This window comes from Echiichthys vipera (assembly GCF_963691815.1).
Source record: "Echiichthys vipera genome assembly, chromosome: 4".
In the NCBI taxonomy this organism is placed as follows: domain Eukaryota; kingdom Metazoa; phylum Chordata; class Actinopteri; order Perciformes; family Trachinidae; genus Echiichthys; species Echiichthys vipera.
In genome coordinates, this window is record NC_139829.1 from 29,749,364 (window position 1) to 29,771,151 (window position 21,788).

At 42.5% G+C, this 21,788-nt stretch overlaps 1 protein-coding gene across 9 annotated transcripts in view; it reads left to right on the plus strand.

The window, feature by feature from the left end:
• arvcfb (ARVCF delta catenin family member b) overlaps positions 1 to 21,788 on the plus strand; it is a 236,889-nt gene that overhangs the window by 172,598 nt on the left and 42,503 nt on the right. For 6 of the 9 annotated variants that reach the window (XM_083912103.1, XM_083912100.1, XM_083912104.1 and 3 more), the window contains 4 exons: positions 5,677 to 5,860; positions 17,220 to 17,337; positions 17,484 to 17,655; positions 19,815 to 19,832. In XM_083912103.1, the coding sequence (XP_083768229.1) occupies positions 5,677 to 5,860; positions 17,220 to 17,337; positions 17,484 to 17,655; positions 19,815 to 19,832 (492 nt within the window). The remainder of the gene's footprint in view (positions 1 to 5,676; positions 5,861 to 17,219; positions 17,338 to 17,483; positions 17,656 to 19,814; positions 19,833 to 21,788) is intronic. The other 3 variants (XM_083912101.1, XM_083912106.1, XM_083912108.1) reach the window with 1 other exon arrangement.

Here is a 21,788-nt window from a genome sequence, read left to right on the forward strand (position 1 = left end):
ATTAATCTAACAGCTTAGTATTGCTTCTTGTGTGTTTGTGTAGCTGGTTGTCTTTCCAACTCCCATGGTGGAGAGGATGTTATGTGTAGTGATGGACGATTCATCGGCCGGCCGAAATGCGGGCTGCTGTGTTTGCCGACATTATTTAGAAACAGGCGTCCACAGGCAGCTCTGTGTCGCTGGAGATGCTGTTTTTAAGTTCAATAAACGTTCCCTTTTTTAAAATTGAGACTCGTAACGTTTGTCATCATCATTGCGTCATTTGTAGAATGTAAATTGAGGGAGCAAATGTAGTATCGGCTCCAAATATCTGCTCAAGAAAATCAGCAGTCCGTATCGGTCACTTCAAGAATTGCCTGGCAACCAGGCATCAGCTTTTGGTTGCCGAAACTGAAAATACGGTTGCTAATTTGAATCACCTTGTATTTTGAGTAATAAAGATACTATGCAGTTATACGTCAGCTTGATAATGAAAATGACAATGACATGAGAGCTGAACATTCACAAGTTATCTCATCTGGTTCTTGGTCATTTGAATCAATTTGCACATTCCTCATTATGTTAGTTGTGTTATTTTATGTCATGTTAGACAGGCTAGTGGAATATTTCACCCCACATACAAACAACTTTATTTGTTTCATCACTGTGTCTAAAACAAATGTATAATGTATGCATGCACACAAGTCTTTCTTACTTCTCAGCAGAAACTGTGTAGCACATTGCAGGGCTCATGAATTAGTTCCTAGCTCCTTAATATTTTCCATACATTCTTTTGCTGGAAGCGATTTTTTAATTTTGCGAACTAGAATACCGCCTCATGAATGACTTTTTAAAAATATTTCTCGACTATATAATGTAGAAAATATTATAGATCCAGGACAAAACTGAGAGAAGGGCGGGACTCAAATGCAATTAAAGATCTGTCTGCTCCTTCAGTACCACAGACAGCACCATAGATTTATCAGTGCACAGTGTGGTTATCGGTATTTCAGAGCCAGGGTTTGAGCCGATAGTCTACCTTTAACAAACCTCATTCAGATAAATAAGATTCAGGTAGACAAGACTAACATATTTGACTAAACGACCCTCTGCCTCTGCACTTTCTCTGCCACTAAGGGATGGAGAAAGGGATGAAAGTTTAAAAGGCATCCCCCCTGGAACTCCCCTCAAGCCCCCTACTGAGTGTATGACACAGAAACTTCAGTCACCAGTTTTCTATATTCACTGCATGTCTTCCTTAAGCCCCTGTTGCTCCGTGTGTTGACTGCATGCTGGATGCTGCTTGTCAAAAGTAAAGCTGATGCTAATGACACAAAAATGGAGGTAATCAAGCTGTCAGCCTGGCAAGCATGCAGGCATGAATGTTAGCTTGGCTGTCATCATACCAAAATGAGTTCCTCTCAGACGCTTTCATGCATGTAGGTGAAATACATGACAAAATTGGCCCCTCTCAGAAAGAGAGTGGAGAAAATGTGCTCCAGGGAAGGAGTGGGTGTTTTACTGAAAAATATATTTGAATTCTAAAAGTCGAATAAGAGTTTAAAAGCAACCACGGTAAAAATAATATACATATAAAAGACCAAACCACAGAATAAGATTTCAAAAATACACATTTTCCCAACAGTTTTTAATATTGCTGCATTTATTACATCTTGTTAACTTTTTTGTTTTCCACTGTGTTGGGTCATTGATTACCAAATCGACACATAATTCATGATGGCGTAACATTGGCTGCCTCATCCCTGCGTTCATCCAGACGCTTTAATGCATGTGCCACACATACAGTACAGTTTAGTGATGTCTTTGACTGCTGCGAGAAATAATGATTAAAGAGATATTTTGCTGATTTTAACCCGACTCTGTGTCATGGCAAAGCATCAGTGCCCTGCTGCTCTTCTACGCTCTGCTGCTCTTTCCACCACAGAGGGAAGCCAAACATCGTTCATCGTACACTGCACATACTGCGATGACTTAGAGCTGGCTTCAAATCAGCAAAGTTTTCCTTTAATGACTCAAGAATATGGGAATCATTGTCCTGCACATGTGAAGTTATCTGTGAAACCTGAGTTGCGTATACTCTCACTGGCCACTTTATTAGGAACACCTGTTCAACTACTTGTTAATGCAAGTATCTTATCAGCCAATCAAGTGGCAGCAACTCAATGGATTTAGGTCCGTAGACACGGTGTAGATCTGCTGAAGTTCAAACCAACTATTAGAAAGGAAGATGAGTTGATTTGAGTATTTCAGCTCAACTGACTCAACTCAAACAGACACACACCTGGATTTAACCATGTGCATATAACAGTATGCACTAAAGGCAACAAACAAACATGTAAATGTGTAATTTCTTTAACCAGAGCCTCTCTCTTATGCTGATGGATGTGTAAATAACATCTAAGGCAAAGGTTAACGTACCATGAAAGTGCTTTGGGGGGAAAATCGATTTAGAATTTGTAAAGTTATGAAATTTACAGAAAAATCAAACCAATCTTCATTCAACAGTGTAATTACCTGAACACTGGTTGTTTTGGCCTTTGTGGATATTTTTGCAGGACACGTTGTGTTCTCAACAAGCTCTGTGAATCAAATGAGGGCCTACGGGGATCTATAAGGAGTAAAATACGTTTGTATAATTATCAAACACGCTGTCCAAAATGTTAAAATGTTCTCACACTCTGCACCTACACGAGCTGTAAAACACACAGTATTATACATAGTTTGCTTGAGGTTTTAGTGTGTGTTCAATTTCCTGCATCACACTTACAATTTGTGTGTGAAAGTAGCCCAGAATGGAGCCACACCTTGGCGTGCACATCTAATAGCTTCCCAGTTAGATACTGGTAGCCTGGTAGTGTCTGACGCACAGGAAGCCAGTCTAGTCACCAACTACAACCACAGAGGGAATGGACGCACAGTGTTTTTTTTTTTTTGCTTGGTTATATAACACGGTTACTATGGAGATGTGACGGAGAGAGGGGCTTAAGTGGCAAAGGTCACGAGCCGCTTTAAAACTTAAATATCACAAGAACACAGTATCCGGATTAGTCTAATGAGTTTTTTTCCTTTTTCCATGTCTTGGCGAAAGAAAACAGTCTTCTCCAGGCCCAACCACACCAGAAGGACTGGATTTATTTTTAGCCCGGGACTGTCCGCCGAGACTTTTTTTTTCCCTCCCGTGTGCAGAAAGCATGATTTAACAGAGGAAATATTGACCATCTGGAAAATGTACAGAACGGGGCGAGGAAGTATGGCGGTTTCATTGCTCTGTTAATGGTCTGTTATTGTGGGGCAAAAGGGAATCACAGACAAGCCGTCTGTACATGTGTGTGTGTGTGTGTGTGTGTATCAGTGCATAAATATTTGCAAAGTGCACATGTCCTTGAGCTCTTCTGTGTGTGCTTGTTTAATCTTAATGCTCTAGCTCCTGGTTGTTGTTCCTTTGGACCAGGGCTTTCAAACCCTTGAGTTGGAGGGGGGGGGGAGCGACGGGAGGCAAGCATACTGTGTGAGGTGAACGGGACAGGAGGACGCTGGGTTTCTAAAACAAACAGAAAAGTTGGATGGTTGTTGATTAGGAATGTTCACCCACACAGCCAGCTGTCAAAGGCAGCAGCAGCAGTGGCTGTGAAACACAGCTCCTGCAGCCAGTTAAGGCACTTTAAATCATATCTGAACACACAGACTTGATACACATATTTTTACATTCAGTATGACTTTTTGAGAATAAACATCCCCTTAGAAATCATTAAAAAAATCTCCACAACTTGATTTTATTCATTCATCTTCAACCGCTTGTCCCTGTTGGGGGGGCTGGAGCCGATCCCAGCTGACATCGGGCGTGAGGTGGGGTACACCCTGGACAGGACGCCAGTCTATCACAGGGCACATAGAGACGAACAGAGACAGACAACCATTCACACCTACGGGTGATTTAGAGTCATCAATGAACCGAACACCTGCACGTCTTTGGACTGTGGGAGGAAACCAGAGAACCCGGAGAAAACCCACGCAGACACGGGGAGAACTTGCAAACTCCACACAGAAGGGCCTTGATTTGATCATTATTTTAAATTTTCTTCAGTATCAACGAAATCCAGGGATAGTTTTTCTGTACATCCATGGGTACATTGCAAACTAAGCTGTTAACCATAGCTGACCAGGCATACTTACTGGCAATAGTTTCAGACTTTGCAAAACTTCTGCTTTGGGCTAACAGATCTCCAGATCAGAATATCAGCGTAAAGGCAGAGGGAGACCTGGGGGATGGGTTCATAAAATCAGAAACTCAGGCTCTGTTAGAGATAGTTTTCTTGTTTTTATTTTCGGTGTACCATTGTTTTTCTCCTCGCTCCAGAGCTTTCATGTGTCTGAGTGAAAACCCGTCTGCTGTTGATGATTAACAGCATTTTATTTTTGAGGTGTTGGCTGCCTGGCTATGCTGCCAAAACATGTCCGCCTCTCTGCTTTGTCTGCTTGCCTCTTTTTTATGTTTGCAAAACCTCTGGATACACATACCCAGCTCTGGTTAGTGTGCCCTTCTTTTTCGCAAAAGTATCATGTGAATACAGAAGGATCTTTCTCCTGCTTTGGTTGTTTGGATGAGAAAAGGCACTGCTTTAGTTGAGAAATAACATACTGTAAAATCACTGTTCCTATAGGAATATCTTGAGAATATCAGAAATATCACAGTTAAAAATGTCTTCTATGAACTCAGGGCGCACTCACACTGTCCTCCGTACCGTGCCCTGTGCTTTAGGGTACTTGTCCCCCCCTCCCTCTCCCGCCGCGGCCCAGGCCCGTTTGTACTCACACTGCCTGGGCCTCGCGAATGCTTCTTGCTGCCTATACGTCATCACACCATAACATGTCACACACATTGATTGACGTCGTCACGATGCATCACTTTGTTTACAAATCTTTCCATAGACCTCAGAGTTTTTGTGCGTCTTCACAAATCTGCACAAGTCTTCATCGACCAAATCTGCAGTAAACACTCCACCTCTGCATCACACCAACGTGAACCTTTCGCCTCCATTGTTTTGTATGTCTGTGCATGGTCCGTCCATCTTTTTTCTATGTCCGAACAGGCGCACATTAAATGACGTAAGAACCGCCGTAGGCCTCGTACAAGTGCACACGCTCTTACTCGTACATGTACAAACGTGCTTTACAAAAGCCAACCTCTCCCAAACGGTCCGTGGCCGACAAGCACTCACACTGGTCAGACAAACTAGACTTTAGCCGTGAAACGTGAGTGGGCACGGTACAGATGGACAGTGTGAGTGCACCCTTAGTATAGATTACAACACAGTGATCAGCTTAGCCTTCATGGGAGAATAATAAAACTATTACACAGTTGTGTTGTTTACACAGTGCAATATGGCCAGTTTATTTTATGATGGCATCAAATGTGCTGTACTGCCAATCGAATTGTGGTTTTGATTGCACTCTCAAAGTCTGCACTACAGTGTTTGTCTGCCATACGGTGGTCGTTATATTACATCACTTTCACTCTCCTCCTGTTTCCCCTTCCCCGTCTCTTAATCCTCTTACATTTTTCCTATTTCTCTTCACGATCCTCTCTCAAATAACCAATTTCTTTCCCTTATCACCATCCTCTTAATATGTCTTTTAATTTCATTGTTATTCTGCTCCCTCCTCTTCTCCGTACAGGAACCTTGTGGAATCTGTCGTCCTATGAACCCCTGAAGATGGTGATCATCAACCACGGCCTGCAGACCCTGACCAACGAGGTCATTATCCCCCACTCAGGGTGGGAGCACGAGCCAAACGAGGACTCGAAGCCCCGCGATGCCGAGTGGACCACCGTCTTCAAGAACACGTCGGGATGCCTCAGGTAGGGTCAGCCAAGAAGGGATTAATGAATGAATCAAGCTGATTTTGATTCAGTAAATGTAGTTTCTGATTTTAGCCATGTAGTGAGAGAAATGCATTACATGTATACATTTATACTTAAATTTCACAAACGATAGATTGCACTTGGTTTCAGTTAAGTCCCACATAGTAACGTTTCAGTGGTTTGTCAGAAACAATTATGGTATAGTCATTTTAGCGTGTGTGCATAGGTATTGAGGTTTGGAGATATCATTATTCAAAAAACAATACAGTCAAACTCTAGTGTAAACCTCTTAAACTAAAGTCTTTTACAAATTTTGAATATAGCAAAATAAACTAAATCCAGAAAATGATGTATTCGAGTTAAACTTGGGTGCTGGGAGATAGCCTTAAATGTTTTGATAAAGTATTCCTGCCACAGAATCAGAGCTCAAACGAACAGTCAATTAAGCGATTAGTTGATCGGTTGATTAGTTATTCGCCTCAATTCTGATAATTTCAGTCATTTTTCAAGCAAAAATGCCAAACATTTGCTGGTTCTAGCTTCTCAAATGTGAGGATCTGAGGCTTTTCTTTGTCGTATGTGATAGTTGGACTGGACTTATGATTGGATAAAAACAAGCAAAGTGAGAATTTGGGCATTTAGATGGGCATTTTTAAGTTTTTTTTCGAAACGCAAAATAGTCTTTAGAAGAAGAAGAAGAAGAAGAATTCCTTTATTAGTCCTGCAACAGAGAAATTCAATTGTTTCACTCTATTATTGTTATTCAGGTTACACACACACAGGCCCGAAATACACACACATGCACAAACAGGACCTATATACATGCAATTAATGGAGAGATGTCAGAGCGAGGGGGCTGCCAATGGATCAGCGCCCCGAGCAGTTAGGGGTTCGCCGCCTTGCTCAACAGCACCTCGGCAGTGCCCAGGAGATGAACTGGCACCTCTCCAGCCACCAGTCCACGCGACCCTCCGGCTCCAAGCCAGAACACCTATGGACTAAGCTACTGCCGCCCCTTTGGAGCTTAAAGGCTTTTGGATGAAACCAGTTTTAAATGATGCAGTACACCGATTGGCATTAGGCAGATTTATTCAGGTTAAAGTTCTTTTGAGTTCACAACATGTGGACCCATTTTAAAGATCAAACCTGGATTTTATAGGGAGGGAAGGGACCCTTAACACACCCGCAGCTTTTTCAAGTTTGTTTTTACTAAGTTACCAGTTGTAGCTGAGGACAGGTGTGATGTATATGAGACTCCATGTGTGCTGCTGCTGGCCCTGGGTCAGGGTTAGGTTTAACTTGTGTTGGTACTTAAAGAATTTATGATATGACAGGTGCTGCGTTCAGTATGTATGGGTCGTATGCTGGGTGTCTGTCTGCAGGAGGATCGCCGGGGGACTTTAAGAAAACATAAAAGTATTTATTATGACATACCCCGAACTTCCACCCTCCCCACATACAGGTACGGTGTTGTGTGTTTTCACTAAAGAAGACGTCTATCTACTACATTTTGGGAATTAATCTCTAAATGTGTCTCTATTGATCTCGTCGTTCTAATATGGGCTGGGTAACTTTGTAACCACTCAACCCTGAGGCCAACGATGAGCATTAGCTGACAACTAAACAAGCTACAATTAAATAATCGCACAAATGAAGTTTGTTTGAAGCTTGATGAGGGTGAGAGGAGATCAGGTCCCATTCCCACTGAACTGAGAATGACTGTGTAACACTGTTCCGCTTTGACTGTTTTCAGGGACTGCAACTGAAACCTTGAGTTGTTCTTCGGTCAGTCATCCAAAATGGTGTTAACTTCTCCATTTCCACGGTGACATACCTCACTGTTAAAGTGCTGTGACTCACACGGCCATTCTGCTGACCCTGTGTGCTTCATTTGCTATGAGAACTGAAGGTCTCCTCTAGTCCTGGGGGGGCTCCAGTCTGAGATAATAGCTTGAATGCCCTTACCCAAACCCCCTTACATACACATAGTGTGGAAGAAGGCATTACAATTCTGTTATGGTCTTTGCAGTCACTTTCCTCCTAAACAAAGCTACGGGAGGACTGTTTGGCTTGAACCTGTTTATCCGCAGGAAACTGCTGCCTCACTAAAAGGAGCTGAATCCATTTTACCTCTGACCTGCAGTCAAACAGTGCCCACTGTAATGCACTAAAAGTTAGCTGTCCACACTGAAACACCAAAACGACACCAAGACGTATTTCTCTGTGAACATATTGTTTTATCTGGGAGTGGCTCAAAGATTAATATACAAATAATGTACAGCCTACAAAGTATGCAAAGACAGTCACATCACCTTATAATAATAGTATAGTTACTGCAAGTCACTCCAGCTCCTTTTTGTGTCTGTCTTTTTTACGACTCTTTGTAAACGTCAATACTGTATTATTGCAGCAGACACGGCGACCTTAGTTTAAAAGCTATTGTGCACTTCGTCAGTGTACATTCTACAGTTTATAAGGTGATGCAGAATCACTGAAAGCGTCATATTTCACTGTATGAACAACACACCGAGTGGGTTAGAAACTACAGAGTCAGACAAAACCGGCATATGACCTTCACCCTCATCCACCTTCACTGGCTCATGGTCAAGTCCTGCATCTCGTACAAAATCCTTCTCCTCAGCTACAGATCGCTTCATGCCCTCGCCCCCAGTACTTCATCAGAACTCCTCCAGCTTTACACCCTGTCCCGGAAACCTCCGGTCCTCGGACACGGGTCTGCTTACCTTACTCCCCACGCCAACCTGAAGACTTTCCAGGACACCCTGTGGAACTCTCTCCAAAGCAGAAATCTGTAATGCTACATTTAAGGGAATCAAACAGTACACACACTTACTCTTATCCCCAACAAACATTGGTACCATTATTTTTTGTTTCTATGTTATTTGTTCCCTTGAAAGGCGCTTTAAAAATCCAAGCTATTATTATTACCAACAAAGCCAAATACAGGTTTGGCTCAGCATTAAAGCTCTCTTTTGGCATTGTGTTAATTCCTTGATTTATCTTATAGGACTACATAACTTTCGTTCTGATGTGGTCACCTTACAGTTTCATTACCCCTGTCAGTGCTGATCAAAGTTATCCATGAGTGCTTGAGACTATGTTAGGAGGGTCCTGTTTCTCTTTCTATCTAGAAGAAGAAGAAGAAGAAGAAGAAGAAGAAGAAGAAGAAGAATTCCTTTATTTGTCCCACAATGGGGAAATTCAATTTTTACTCTATTATTATTTTTCATGTTACACACACACAGGCCTGAAATACACACACATGCACAAACAGGACCTCTATACATGCAATTAATGGAGAGATGTTAGAGCGAGGGGGCTGACAGTGACCAGCACCCAGAGCAGTCGGGGGTTCGGCACCTCAGCAGTGCCCAGGAGATGAACTGGCACCTCTCCAGCCACCAGTCCAAGCCCCATTCATGGTCCACACAGGGACTCAAACCAGCGACAGTCCGGTTCCCAGCCAAGTCACCTATGGACTGAGCTACTATTTAATGTTTCAAAACAGCCACTACGTTCGTATTGATATATCTTTCTATTTCTATGAAATTGAGTGACGTTACAATGTATCAGCAACTATTTAAAAAAATCATTTAATGATTTAAGTAATTTTCCACGTAAAAATAACAAAAAAAATAACATTCCCTCTCTCTGGCTTCTTGGGTTTTAGGAAAATGCAAAGAACATTTTTCAGTGTTTCCTAAAATGTTATCAACAAAATGGTTAATCCATAATGGATGCCAATTTATCAGTAATGGAAATAATCCCGAGTTGCAGCTTCACATCTGAGTTATTTAAAAGCTTCCATGTTTTCAAACTTGGCACAATTTGTGGGAAAGGGCATCAGCTGAATACCTGATATTCAAATTGAATGCAATTTACTGTAAGTGTCAGGCACCTCAGAGACTGCAAAGCCTCAAACATCCACTGTGCCTCGGTCTGTAAATGCTGTCATCAACTGGGGATGACAACTTGAGTGCAACAATCTTGAATTCCTGTTATTAACTTCCAATGAGTTTCTCTCTCTCTCTCTCTCTCTCTCTCTCTCTCTCTCTCTCTCTCTCCCTCTCTCCGAGTATCTCCTCTCTTCTACCTCCCCTGCTGAATCAGTCATTTTGGCTTCAATGGCACAATGACAGACTGTTGTAAATTGTGAGATCACACCTCCTGCCTGGCTGTGCTGTCTCCTCCCGAGCTGGCCGAGCCCATCTAGACTGTAATCCAGGCCAGAGCATCTCCTGGAGTAGACGCTGCTGCGTGCTGGTTGACATCCAGAACAATATAGCGTCCAAATCCAGCTCAGACAGAATGTAATTCACACGTTATTGCTCTGCATTAGATCATTCCCAGCTAGTTTTCTCTGGCTACAGAGAGCGTGGAAACTTACTTTTTCTTACATTTTCTGCTGAGTTGAAGAGCAGCATTAACGAACCAAGAGGGAATAAATGAATGCGCTCTGATATAGCTGAGGAAAGTCATAGAGAAGTCATGGAATTTTACATCAGGGCCACAGTGTGAACCCTGCTCTCACCGCCTCCCACTCTTTCTTATTGTCTTTCTCATGATTTCATTCATCGTCTTTATTTTGTGTGTATGAACTGCATGTATTGTCACCGTCTTCCCAAACACTACCATTCAAAGCTCATCCCTGATGCCACATATCTCTCTGCTGTCACATATCACAGTATCCCCCCCTGCGCTCTCACTCCCTTGACTCTCGGTGCAGCCACTGCTGACGAGAATACGTCTCTGTGGTAAATGCAACCAAGCCTACAGTTGCTTAGACGCAGGGTTTGTGCACTGGGGAGAAGTGCTGATGCCAGGGAGAATCTGTTTACTCTCGCCAACAGAGACGCAGCTTACACCTCAATAAAGCCGTGGATAGTTTTATTATAATAGCCTCCTGTGTCGATAGGAGCCAGCTTATTTACAGAGTTTACGCTGTGGGCTCAGTGAAGGGGAAGCTGTGTGTGTGTGTGTGTGTGTGTGTGTGTGTGTGTGTGTGTGTGTGTGTGTGTGTGTGTGTGTGTGTGTGTGTGTGTGTGTGTGTGTGTGTGTGTGTGTGTGTGTGCGTGTGTGTGTTGTCCTTGGTTTGGGTGGGGGTGGTGTAATGCCAGGGTCGAGTATCGAGAGCTGGTTCTGGATAAGAACTGGTCCTGGTGCAAGAATAAGTGTAAAATTGCTTTTCAATCCTACATTCAGCTGCTGGGCTTCCTTGTGCATCAGCATGTTTAGAGTTTGTAATATAGTATGTCCAATCAAGGGAAGGGTCTACTATTGTGTGGGTGATCCGGGGACATTTAATCCCAAAAGAATTTAAGGAGAAGGGATGACAAACAGCTTATGACAATGCTTTTCCTTCAGCTGGGTGTAAGAATGCAGAATCTTCGATTCCCCCAGTAATGGCCATAATGCCTCAGAATCACATAATGGTTGTCATAATAATAATTGTCATGACACCCTACTCAGGTACCAAGTGTGTCAACATTTGCTTGATGGATTTGGACACTTTTGGCTGCAAACATTCATGGTTCCCAGATGATGTATCCTAATGACTTTGGTTGTCTCCTGAATTTTCATTTAGCACCACCTACAGTCTTTAACACACCTATTGGATGGATTGTTCAGGCATCCGTGTTCCCCTCAGAATGGTAGCGTTCCCCACGGGACAGAAACATTGATACAAAAAATGGCGATGAGCATCGAAACGATATAAACACCTTCTTTAATCAATCAACATGACAACCTGTCCCAGCAACTACTGCATCAACTGAAAATAACGTTGACATGTCATCATCGCTGATTGGTCAGGGCAACATTACTTTAATAATGAACCCAATTTCAGACTGAATAACAAGCCTTTCTCACAGACAATTTGACTTGTCATAGTCGGGAAAGTACAGGTGTTACTGATAAAATGAACAATGGCTCTTTTTAATGTGTCCAAGTAAGCTCTGATAGAGTCATTTAGCATGCACAATACAAAGACCCTGACACTGAAGAAGCTAAATGGGATTCAGACATCACTCATTTTGTCATTATTTAAACCTGTGTATAAATATAAGAAGAATTTGAACAAGGATTAGATAACAAGCGGAATCTATTAGATGAATCAGAAATTAAATCAGGATCGATGAAATTTAAAGGATACCCAACCCCCCGGGTATGCATATGGTCCTGCAGTGTTGTCTTTGACCTTGCGGGGCACTAGCAAAGGTCAGCCATGTCTCCATCCATCTCCATCAGTTTCCATCCTGCCAGTCCTGCTCCACTCTATCCGTTGCAGCTGCTCTATTGTCCTCTGATGGCCACATGACTCTGAGCGACCTTCACACCTACACTTCATCTGATAAAGCAGACAGACACACACACACACCCACACACACACACAGACACACAGACACACACTATAGACACATCCAGATCACAGTGACAGGCTGTCTATTTCTGCAGACACAGACAGACCTCTGAATTTAAATCTACTTATTCTTTTAGCCTGTAATAAAATATATACTGCCATCACTGGACCTGACATAATCACAGCAGTAAAGGGTCAAATTTTCCTGATTTGTGAAATGCCACTTAAATCGGTATACATGTAACAGTTGTCTGCGTTGTGTTGCTTATTTGCAAGAAGGACCGACACTCTTAGCTTCAGGACCAGACTTCTTTGCCTGGACAATGATACAGAAATGACTGGTCAGCTCACGGTCAAGCACAGCACTCGTTCGGCACAGCATGGGCTCAATCCTCGCAAACTGGCTTTGTGTTTGTGTACATCATTAGTTAAAAATAAATATCTAAACAAAAACACATGTTCCTGGACAATGATACAGAAATGACTGGTCAGCTCACGGTCAAGCACAGCACTAGTTCGGCACAGCTTCATGGAGGAAAATTAGTAAGTTAGCTTAGCCTTGAGCTAAGGTCGCTAGTTAAACAAAATAAACCTCTGTAACAGATTTAGTTTCATGTAAAACTCTCGCCAGCTTCCTGAACACAATATCATGATAACTGCAATACTACATTAGACTTTCAATAGGCTATAACGCTGTGCTTCCTGTAACAAACCTACCATGGGCTCAATCCTCGCATACTGGCACTGTGTTTCCTCACAGCCCATATTTATGTGCTGAGGAGAGCCCTGCCCACCAGTGAGCGTCCGTGATACATGAAAAAAAGAGAAATATGATTGGCTGTCACTGTGGAAGTGGAATCAACAGCAAAACTCTGTTACATATACATACTTTTGGACTAATATAATACTTCCAAATGGGAGCGTTTTCAAAGAGGTGTGTGTTTTTCTTCCTGCCAATAGGAAGAATAATGAGAACACAGCAAAATGAAAACCAACATGACTGAAAGCATTTCTTCGTGGAGTCATCTATTTCCTGTTTACAGATAAAAGACAGTGTGGGTTTGCAGAAATATTTTCCTTTAATGATTGCACTTGGTCGTCATTGAAAAAGAGAATGTCATTGTTTCTCTTGGAACTGCAGTATCATTGTAATTTGCTATTGTAATTGTATTCTTTGACCATCAAAATAAGAGTGTTAACAACATTTTGTCAGTGATGTCAGGAGGAAAGAAAAATGTTCTCGGCCAAGCATTTCTAAAAAGGCTCTAGATCTGAAAATGTTGGACCCTGAATGGAAAAAATGACATAAATGACAGGTTTCTTCCTGCATTATTCCAAGGACATACTGGCCCTTCTAAACCCATGTATATAATTATGACATTTAACGATTTGTGCTTTTTAAAACAACTATACGTGTAGGTCTCAGGGCGGGTCAATGGACCCTCAATATTTGCTCATTTCCATTTTTAACAGTAGATTTTACCTAACTTTCACTGCAATAATGTATTATGCTTTCAAAACAGCCGAAATGAGCAACACACATTCTATAAGTATTAATGAAACTAAGACACAGCAGATCTTTGAACTAAATGCTAACATGCTCACAATAACTATATGCTGATGTTAGTAGGTACTGCAATATTTGCTAATTAGCAATAAACATTAAGTACAGCTGTTGCGGATTGGAATGTTTTTAGGGTTTCCTCCAGAAAGGTTGTCATGCCTGGTGGCAAGGGACTTTTTTGACAGGGGACCTGGCACGGCCCAGCCGCAGACTGATGGCTGCCTAAAGTTAGGGCCCTTTAGTTTCTGTGTAGCAGAATCATGCGCTTGAAGGTAGGCGGATGAGTGGTGGCCATGTGACGGTGTGAATCCAGCTTAAGTTTCCAAATGAGCGGCCCCACGGTAACTGCAAACGAAAGTACATTTCATCATTTTGACCCTGTGATAAAGTTACAATTCCACAGAGGCAATTGAGGGGAACATGGAAGATATTTGTGAACCACATTTTATGGAGTTCTCCCAATATTTGTCGAGACATTTCACTCAAAACCACAAATGTCAACCCTGTGGTTGTGCTAGGAGAAAAGGGGATCAGCAAAGTCACTATGATCCATCCACAGTCTGGACCAAAGTGGTGGATCAACCCACCAACCAGATGGCAGATCGACACTGCCTTCCCTAGAGCCAGCATAGTGCTGGCATGGTTAAAACTCACTTAAATATGCCGTCATACTACAGCCAGGATTAGTGACATGAAGCCCTCATGGTTGCCGGTTGTCTGCAAGGCTATGGAAAGAAGCAAGGTTACCAATCAAAGATGGTGGTGTATTGGGGGTATGACACTTGCAGTGGAACTGAGCTGCCCTGTTCTCTTTCTATGATAGTGCGCCACCTATTGAGGATCATGGCAATTGCAGACCAGATTTTACTGCGAATGTGTCATACCCCCAAAGCACCACCATCTTTGTTGGAGACTTAGCCTCTTTGTACTAGTCTTGGTTGTCAAAGTAATGCAATCAAGTTCCAGGACCTGAGTTTTCCTGGTAAACAGCAGTCAGAACTAGTGAATTGCAGAGCAAGCCATGGAAGATAAAGGAGTTCAATGGCAGTAAAACACACATCGAAATAGCTACGTTGCTCCTTGATCGCTAAGCTTAGTTTCATGTTTACTTAGCTGTAACGGCTAACAATAACTTTAGTTGATATTTGTCGTTATTATGTATGATTCATCACTTGACATGGCACAGGCTGATAGCTTGATACACTCGGCAACGAACCTGGCAACCTGACTGCTGGAATTCTTTTTTGTTGTTGCGACTACGATCTTGAGACACTAGATAGCGGTGTTCTACGCATTCTCCATATTCAACCTGTAACAGTCATTTCTTGATGTCTGATGGCATTAGTTACCAGCGTGGAGAGAAAGTGCACTCACACAAGATCATCTGGAGAACTCCCAGATCGATAATCATCAGCACCTATCGATCTAAATATCACACCGGCAGATTACCTGTCCAGTGACAACAGCAGCTTCCCGCACCGTCTCCACTGACAGATACAGCCGTCCATAAACCTTAGACGAAGACAACTGCTCCCTGAAAGACTCCTGGAATTGAAACAGCTGACAATAAAACTCTTCTGTCTGTCTGCCCTGAAACACACTCCTGTCAAATAAATCCAAAGCGGGCACTCCTCTGGATCCGTTTACAGGGGAGGTGCTGACCGTTTTCTGACAGCTGAAGACGGATGGGTTTAGTTTATGAGCGGGTCCAGATGGCCGGTGCTGTCTGCCTGGTCTCTACTGAAGATTAGTTTCAATTAGCACTAACTCTCTCCGCTCCATAGACAAACGGCAGAGATACTCATGCACTGGCTGAAAAGATGGAAGGTGTAAGGCAGGTGATGTGGTTGTGTGTGTGTGTGTGTGTGTGTGTGTGTGTGTGTGTGTGTGTGTGTGTGTGTGTGTGTGTGTTTTTCCGTGGGTTCTATTTATTCTAATTAGCAAATGAATAATTGGTAAGCACAGACGGGTGAATCCAATTCAAACACAGAATAGCGTGACTTTGTTGTGTTCTTTTTTGTCAAACAGCAGCATCATACAGCAGTGTTGGATGTGGAAAGCGTTTCAGTTTACACAGCACTATTAGGCACTCCAGCTCTGCTTACCTCGGCAATGCTGCCACTCTTCTCCAGCACTAACCGGGGGTCGGCTAATGGGATTATGTGGGTTGGAAGCCCTCATAAATGAAGTCCCCGGTGAGGAGTAGGGAGCCCCAGCTATCCCTTAACCCTCTTTAAAGCCCTGCCTTTCACAGTCACTCAGACAGCCGCCGTAAGACTGCACCAGCTCTGCTGCTGTGCTCAAAGGAGCCGGGCTGCAGGCGCTGGCTGATGTAACTGGGATGGCATTTCCCTTTGTAGCAAAAAATGAAATTTATATTCATCATTCTTTTGAGATTATTCCTGAAGCAATTTGGCTTCATTACATTGTACGACTGCGGCAGACAGGGTGGACAAAGGCCACGGGTCACATGCAAACCCAGAAAATCACAAGTCTGGTTTACACTCTTATTGGTTGGCTGATATTTCTTAAGTTTTAAAACTGTCAGCCATTGTCTGTAAATGTTCTATGGGAATCATCCAACTTGATCATAATAATGTTCTATACTGAAATGAATGAATGAAGTAAACAACAGCATAACTCAGATCTTTGAGCGCAATCAGGCTTTTAAGACAATATTTTTATTTTTTGTCTTTGATCTTTTTCTGTTTTGTCAGTTTTTGTATTCTGCTCCTAGTGCCTGGATGGCCTTCCTGTTTTTTACACTGTTTTCCTGTTTTCCTGTTTTCCAAGAGCACCTGATACTCGCTTTATTTCAGTTTGAGAACATACTAAACACCTTCTTCTGCTTTTTTCACTACGTTTTTCATGATTGCAATTCAAAATAAATTTTGTTTTGCGATTCCTTTAAAAAAAACAACCACTAGCTTAGAAATTGTTTTTTGAAACTACAGTTAAAAACAATAAATCAATAAAGAGGCGGCCTCAAGCTCACCGGGTAGTGCGTGCGCCCCAAATAGACTGAGCACAAGTTTAAATCTTATCCGCTGCCCTATGCTTTTTCTACTCTCTCCCCTTTTCCAGTTACTGCTCTGATTATAATAAAGGTAATTGAAACTGTAAAAATAATCTTCAAATGAAATAAAAACTTTCAAATACCATACAAATCTTGACATATCGTATTTTATTTACTGACAGAGTAAGTAGAGAAGTCAAAATGTTACATAATACATATCTCCCCTCACACTCCTGCTCAAATCTAAATAATCTGCGGCTGAATATTCCAGCTGCTGTAGCAGAAGAAATCCTATTTCTGTGGGTTCTGTCAACAGTGTAGGTAAATCCAGTTGATGCCATTCTACAGCCCTCCCTCATGCTTACGAAAGGGTGCATGTCTGACTTTTTTCCTGCAGAAATGTGAGCTCGGACGGGGCAGAGGCTCGACGCAGACTGAGGGAATGCGAGGGATTAGTGGACGCCCTGCTACACGCTCTCCAATCAGCCGTAGGAAAGAAAGACATGGACAACAAGGTAGCGTTTGACTGAACACATAGTTGTTAATGCAAATGTTATAAACAACTCTACCACATAAGGTCTCCGTCTCGTCTGTAACTGAGATCCTATTGACGTACCATCCGCACAGTGAATGACCACGTTATGTCTCCTTTCCCTCCTAGTCTGTGGAGAACTGTGTTTGCATTATGAGGAACCTGTCCTACCATGTCCACAAAGAGGTGCCGGGGAACGAAAAGTTCCAGGACCCATCAGTACTACAGGCACCTGGCTCGGCAGGACCCCAGAGGAAGAAGAAGGATGACGCCGGCTGCTTTGGAGGCAAGAAGGCCAAAGGTGAGAAGGTGGAGAGAGAGAGACGGATGCAAATGTAATGACCACTGATAAGAGGAGTTTGAGATGAATGAGATTTATTTTCTTCTATTTCTTTCATTTTGTCTATTGAAGATTAACACAAGTAGAAAATAAGAATACATTATTGTGATTTTGATCGCGTAACAGTCAACGTATTGCTAATTCGAAAAGTCTCTTTCAGTGTCAGTTTCCTCTAAATGAAGAGGATTTTACTTAAACGTTTGGTCAGAACTACATGTGGTGGTTTTATTGTCTTTTGTTTCCTTCTTTGTTTTTTAGTGCAATCTGTAGGGTATGAAAATAATTGACGGATGGCAGAGCATTAAGTCAAACAGCTGGGCTGCATAGATACAATTATTTCCTTTGTTGTCCTCTCCTTTGTTGTATTTCAGTGCATTGTTGGTTTCATAGGAGCGCTGGGCTCATATAAATCCCCTTTCACTACGTCGTTAGAACATTTGGAGTAATCTTTCAACATCTAACGTGCATATAGACTTAATACTTTGGATGCTTATTTGGCGATTGACCCAGAAAAGCAAATCTTAAGTCTCTTTCAACATTTGTATCAAGTGCATTTCAGAACTCCAGCGTATTTCCGCACCATTTGGTTTGTGTACGGGATTTAAATCCACTCATGTAATCAACAAATCACAGCCATCACTTCTCTGAAATGCTGCTGCATGTAAATGAACACTTTCAAATGGAGAACACATTTAATTTTACATTTGAACAAGCTACCGCACCACGAGCGAGTGTTTAGTGTAGTAGACTGTGGTAATGGGCTGTATCCTGGCACCGTCTGCTGCGTCAGGAGGCTTTTGCCATTATTGATTCTCCTTAACAGATGTGCCGTGTGTAGCGACGTCTTAACCGGCATTCTCCCAGGCTGTTAGCTAAACGACACTGTTATCTCCTTGCTGTACAACATTAATAGCTGCCATTAATCAGTCAGCCAATGAGGTGTGACTACCAGCCTGTGACCCTTGACTTCTAACGGCTCATTGGAGAATCCTTTGCTTCAGGGGTCAGGACGACTCGGTTGCATACATGTAAACCGAGTTAAAGACACCAATTAACCAAATAACTATTTTTACACAAACACACACACGCACACACACAAACACACACTCACACGCACACACACACACACACACACAGAGACACACAGAGACACACACACAAACACGTGCGTACACACAAACACGCGGGCACACGCACACGCACACACACACACACACACACACACACACACACACACACACACACATACACACACACACACTTTGAATAATGTGTTGAGCTGCTGCAAACCCTGAAGGTGTTCCTTGAACAAAAGGAGGTTCAGGTGCAGAGACATTAAACGCGGCTATAAAGGAGCGTGGAGGCGGGTTGTTAAGCAACACTGTGGGCAATATGCTTGTTAATTTGCTACCTTAAGTACGCAAAGTTTGGCCTCCTCTTCAGTTTAATGTCACACACAGTATTAAATATACCATTATGCATGGTGGCTCGAGCTTTGTATAAGCCAGTAAACAGGCTCGGCTGTTATTTCCACCTCTTTGAGCAAAGTTCTGTTCTTGTGATTTTAATGACACACTTATGCAAATGCTGGCAGTTTGTGCTGTTGTTATGTACGGTATGTTTCACTGTAACTCTCTCACCTGTCATCCTATGGAAGCTGATGCCATTTCATTCTTAGTCTATCCTTTCTTTCTTGCTGGCTAGCTCATCTTCGCCTCTTTTCCTGTTTTTTTTATGATTTTCTTGGTTACTTGACTGCTTCTTTCTCCCTCTTCCTTCTTTCTCTAAAAAGCCATCCCACTGATGCCAACTCTTTGAGCCTGCTTCTCAGAGAGCCCCTATGGACTGCTAATGGCTTCCCATCTAGGCTCTTTTCTATCTCAAAAGTACCCCTTCCTCGTTCTGTCTTTGCTGTCTCCTTTCTCTATTTTGTTTTTTCCTCCTTCCCTTTCACTCTGTCACCTTCCCTATTCAGTGAAAGAAGACCTCTTTTTGTAAAAGTGTTCACATCTATTGTACAACTTCTTGACACGCACACACGTCTTTTTCACCATGCCTCTTCTCTCTTCTCCCTGCTTTGTGTTTTTTGGCATTGCCGCTGCTTCCTTGGCTAACTATAGAGGAATGGTTTAATCAAGGTGAGTGCCCCCCCGCAACCCCACCCCTCAACACTCACTCTCACTCACGCTCACCTCCCCCTCCTCCTCCTTTTCAACGTCTCCCACTCTCCTCCTCCTACTCCCCCTCCCTATCCTCCTTCCCCCTGGCTATAGAATATAGTTAGAAGTAGTTTTGGGTGTCCTCTAAATGCTTGAGAAAGTTCCAAGGACTTAATAGAAAATACACTGTAGGTGTTTCACTCATTCCACATGCATTCCTTAACCACACCTCTGTGCGTATTATAAAATCCACCCGTCACAGTCTTCACAGTTGGTAGAATTAGTTGTTCCTCTAAGATGGTGAAAGGTGATGGAACAGGTGAGTCCATTGATGTCCTTCAGGATGTAAAGCAGAGCTTGACCAATCCAATGAGTCAAAGATGCAGTAATGAAAATTCAAACCTGATATCTGCTTCGTCTGAATCGATGATTGAACTAAGGTGAAGCTTTTAGACTCCAGATAAAACTCCCAATTCCCAGCAGCTAGGACAAACTGCTACATACTGTATCCAGCATGAGCCCTTCACCGATCCCTTTGTGTTGTGTTTAAGCTTCAAAGTCAAGCTCTGCTGCAGACCCTGTTAGTGTGTGTGTGTGTGTGTGTGTGTGTGTGTGTGTGTGTGTGTGTGTGTGTGTGTGTGTGTGTGTGTGTGTGTGTGTGTGTGTGTAGAGGCTTTGCATTATGTGAGTTATTGATACAGATTTCTAGATTTGTATTTAACTGCCAATATCCCAGATTTTGTGCGACAATTCACTATAATAGAAATCTGAGGGGTTTCCCTGCTAGCATGGAGAGCTAGTCATTGTTTTACCCACAAAATAATTCTTTAATAGTTAGGTCTGAAGGAATAGTTAGATATTTTGGGAAATACTCCGTATTGCTTTCTTGCTGAGAGCTGTGCAAAGAGATTGATGCCACTCTCATATCTTTGCATTAACAATGAAGCTAAATGAAGTCAATTAGCTTAGCTTCTATGAAAAGTGGTGGAAACAGCAAGCCTGTTTAATATACGTTGCTACCCCAAAGGCGCTCTCCCCAAAGCAATTTCAGTCAAAAGTACTTTCATTCATTCATTCATCTTCAACCGCTTGTCCCTAAGCAACTGGACTTGGTTATTTGTCCAGGAAGACGTTTCACCTCTCATCCAAGAGGCTTCATCAGTTCATGTACGCATGCTGGGACTGGTCCAACTAACTGGTGTAGAGATCCACACAAGTTAGCAGTTGCTTTTGACTGAAATTGCTTTGGGGATAACGATGACCTGGACAGATGAGAGCATTCACAGGCCTCAAAGGTGCTCATTTTCACTTGTATTTTGGGTTTCTACTTGAACACGAACGTGCTTTAATGTTCAAAAACACACTAGCGTTAATGCTAACCACCTACAGGCTGTAGCTTCACATAATATCATGAGTGATATTATTCCAATCAGCTTATGCTCGGCAAGAATAAAAGTAAGTTTATTTCCCAAAATGTCGGACTATTAGTTTTGGTTGTTTCATAAATCAATGTTGGTGTTCTGTTTATCTCTATTTGGCCAGAAATGACTAGAAATGTCTCGTCTCGTTCATCTTTTTGTCTCCATATCTCTGTACTGTCCCATGGGCATGTCCACGTACATTTTAAATGACCATTATTCAGCCGATCGAATCACCCACACCCTCCCTTCCCTATTTCCCCTCATCCACTACACTACAGTTACAGTGGGAAAGTGTATGTATGTGATAGAAGGTGTATGCAGTACATATGTGTGTGTGTGTGGACCTATATAGTATGTTTTCTGTATATACCAGTTCATCTTTGTGAACACGCTGACGTTCTTTAGACCTTTTCAATAGAATTCCATTTGCCCGGCAACAGCCTTAGTCCTTGTTTACTTCCTGTCAGCTGATGTCATTCACATACACTGCAACAGGAATCAAACTTCGACATAT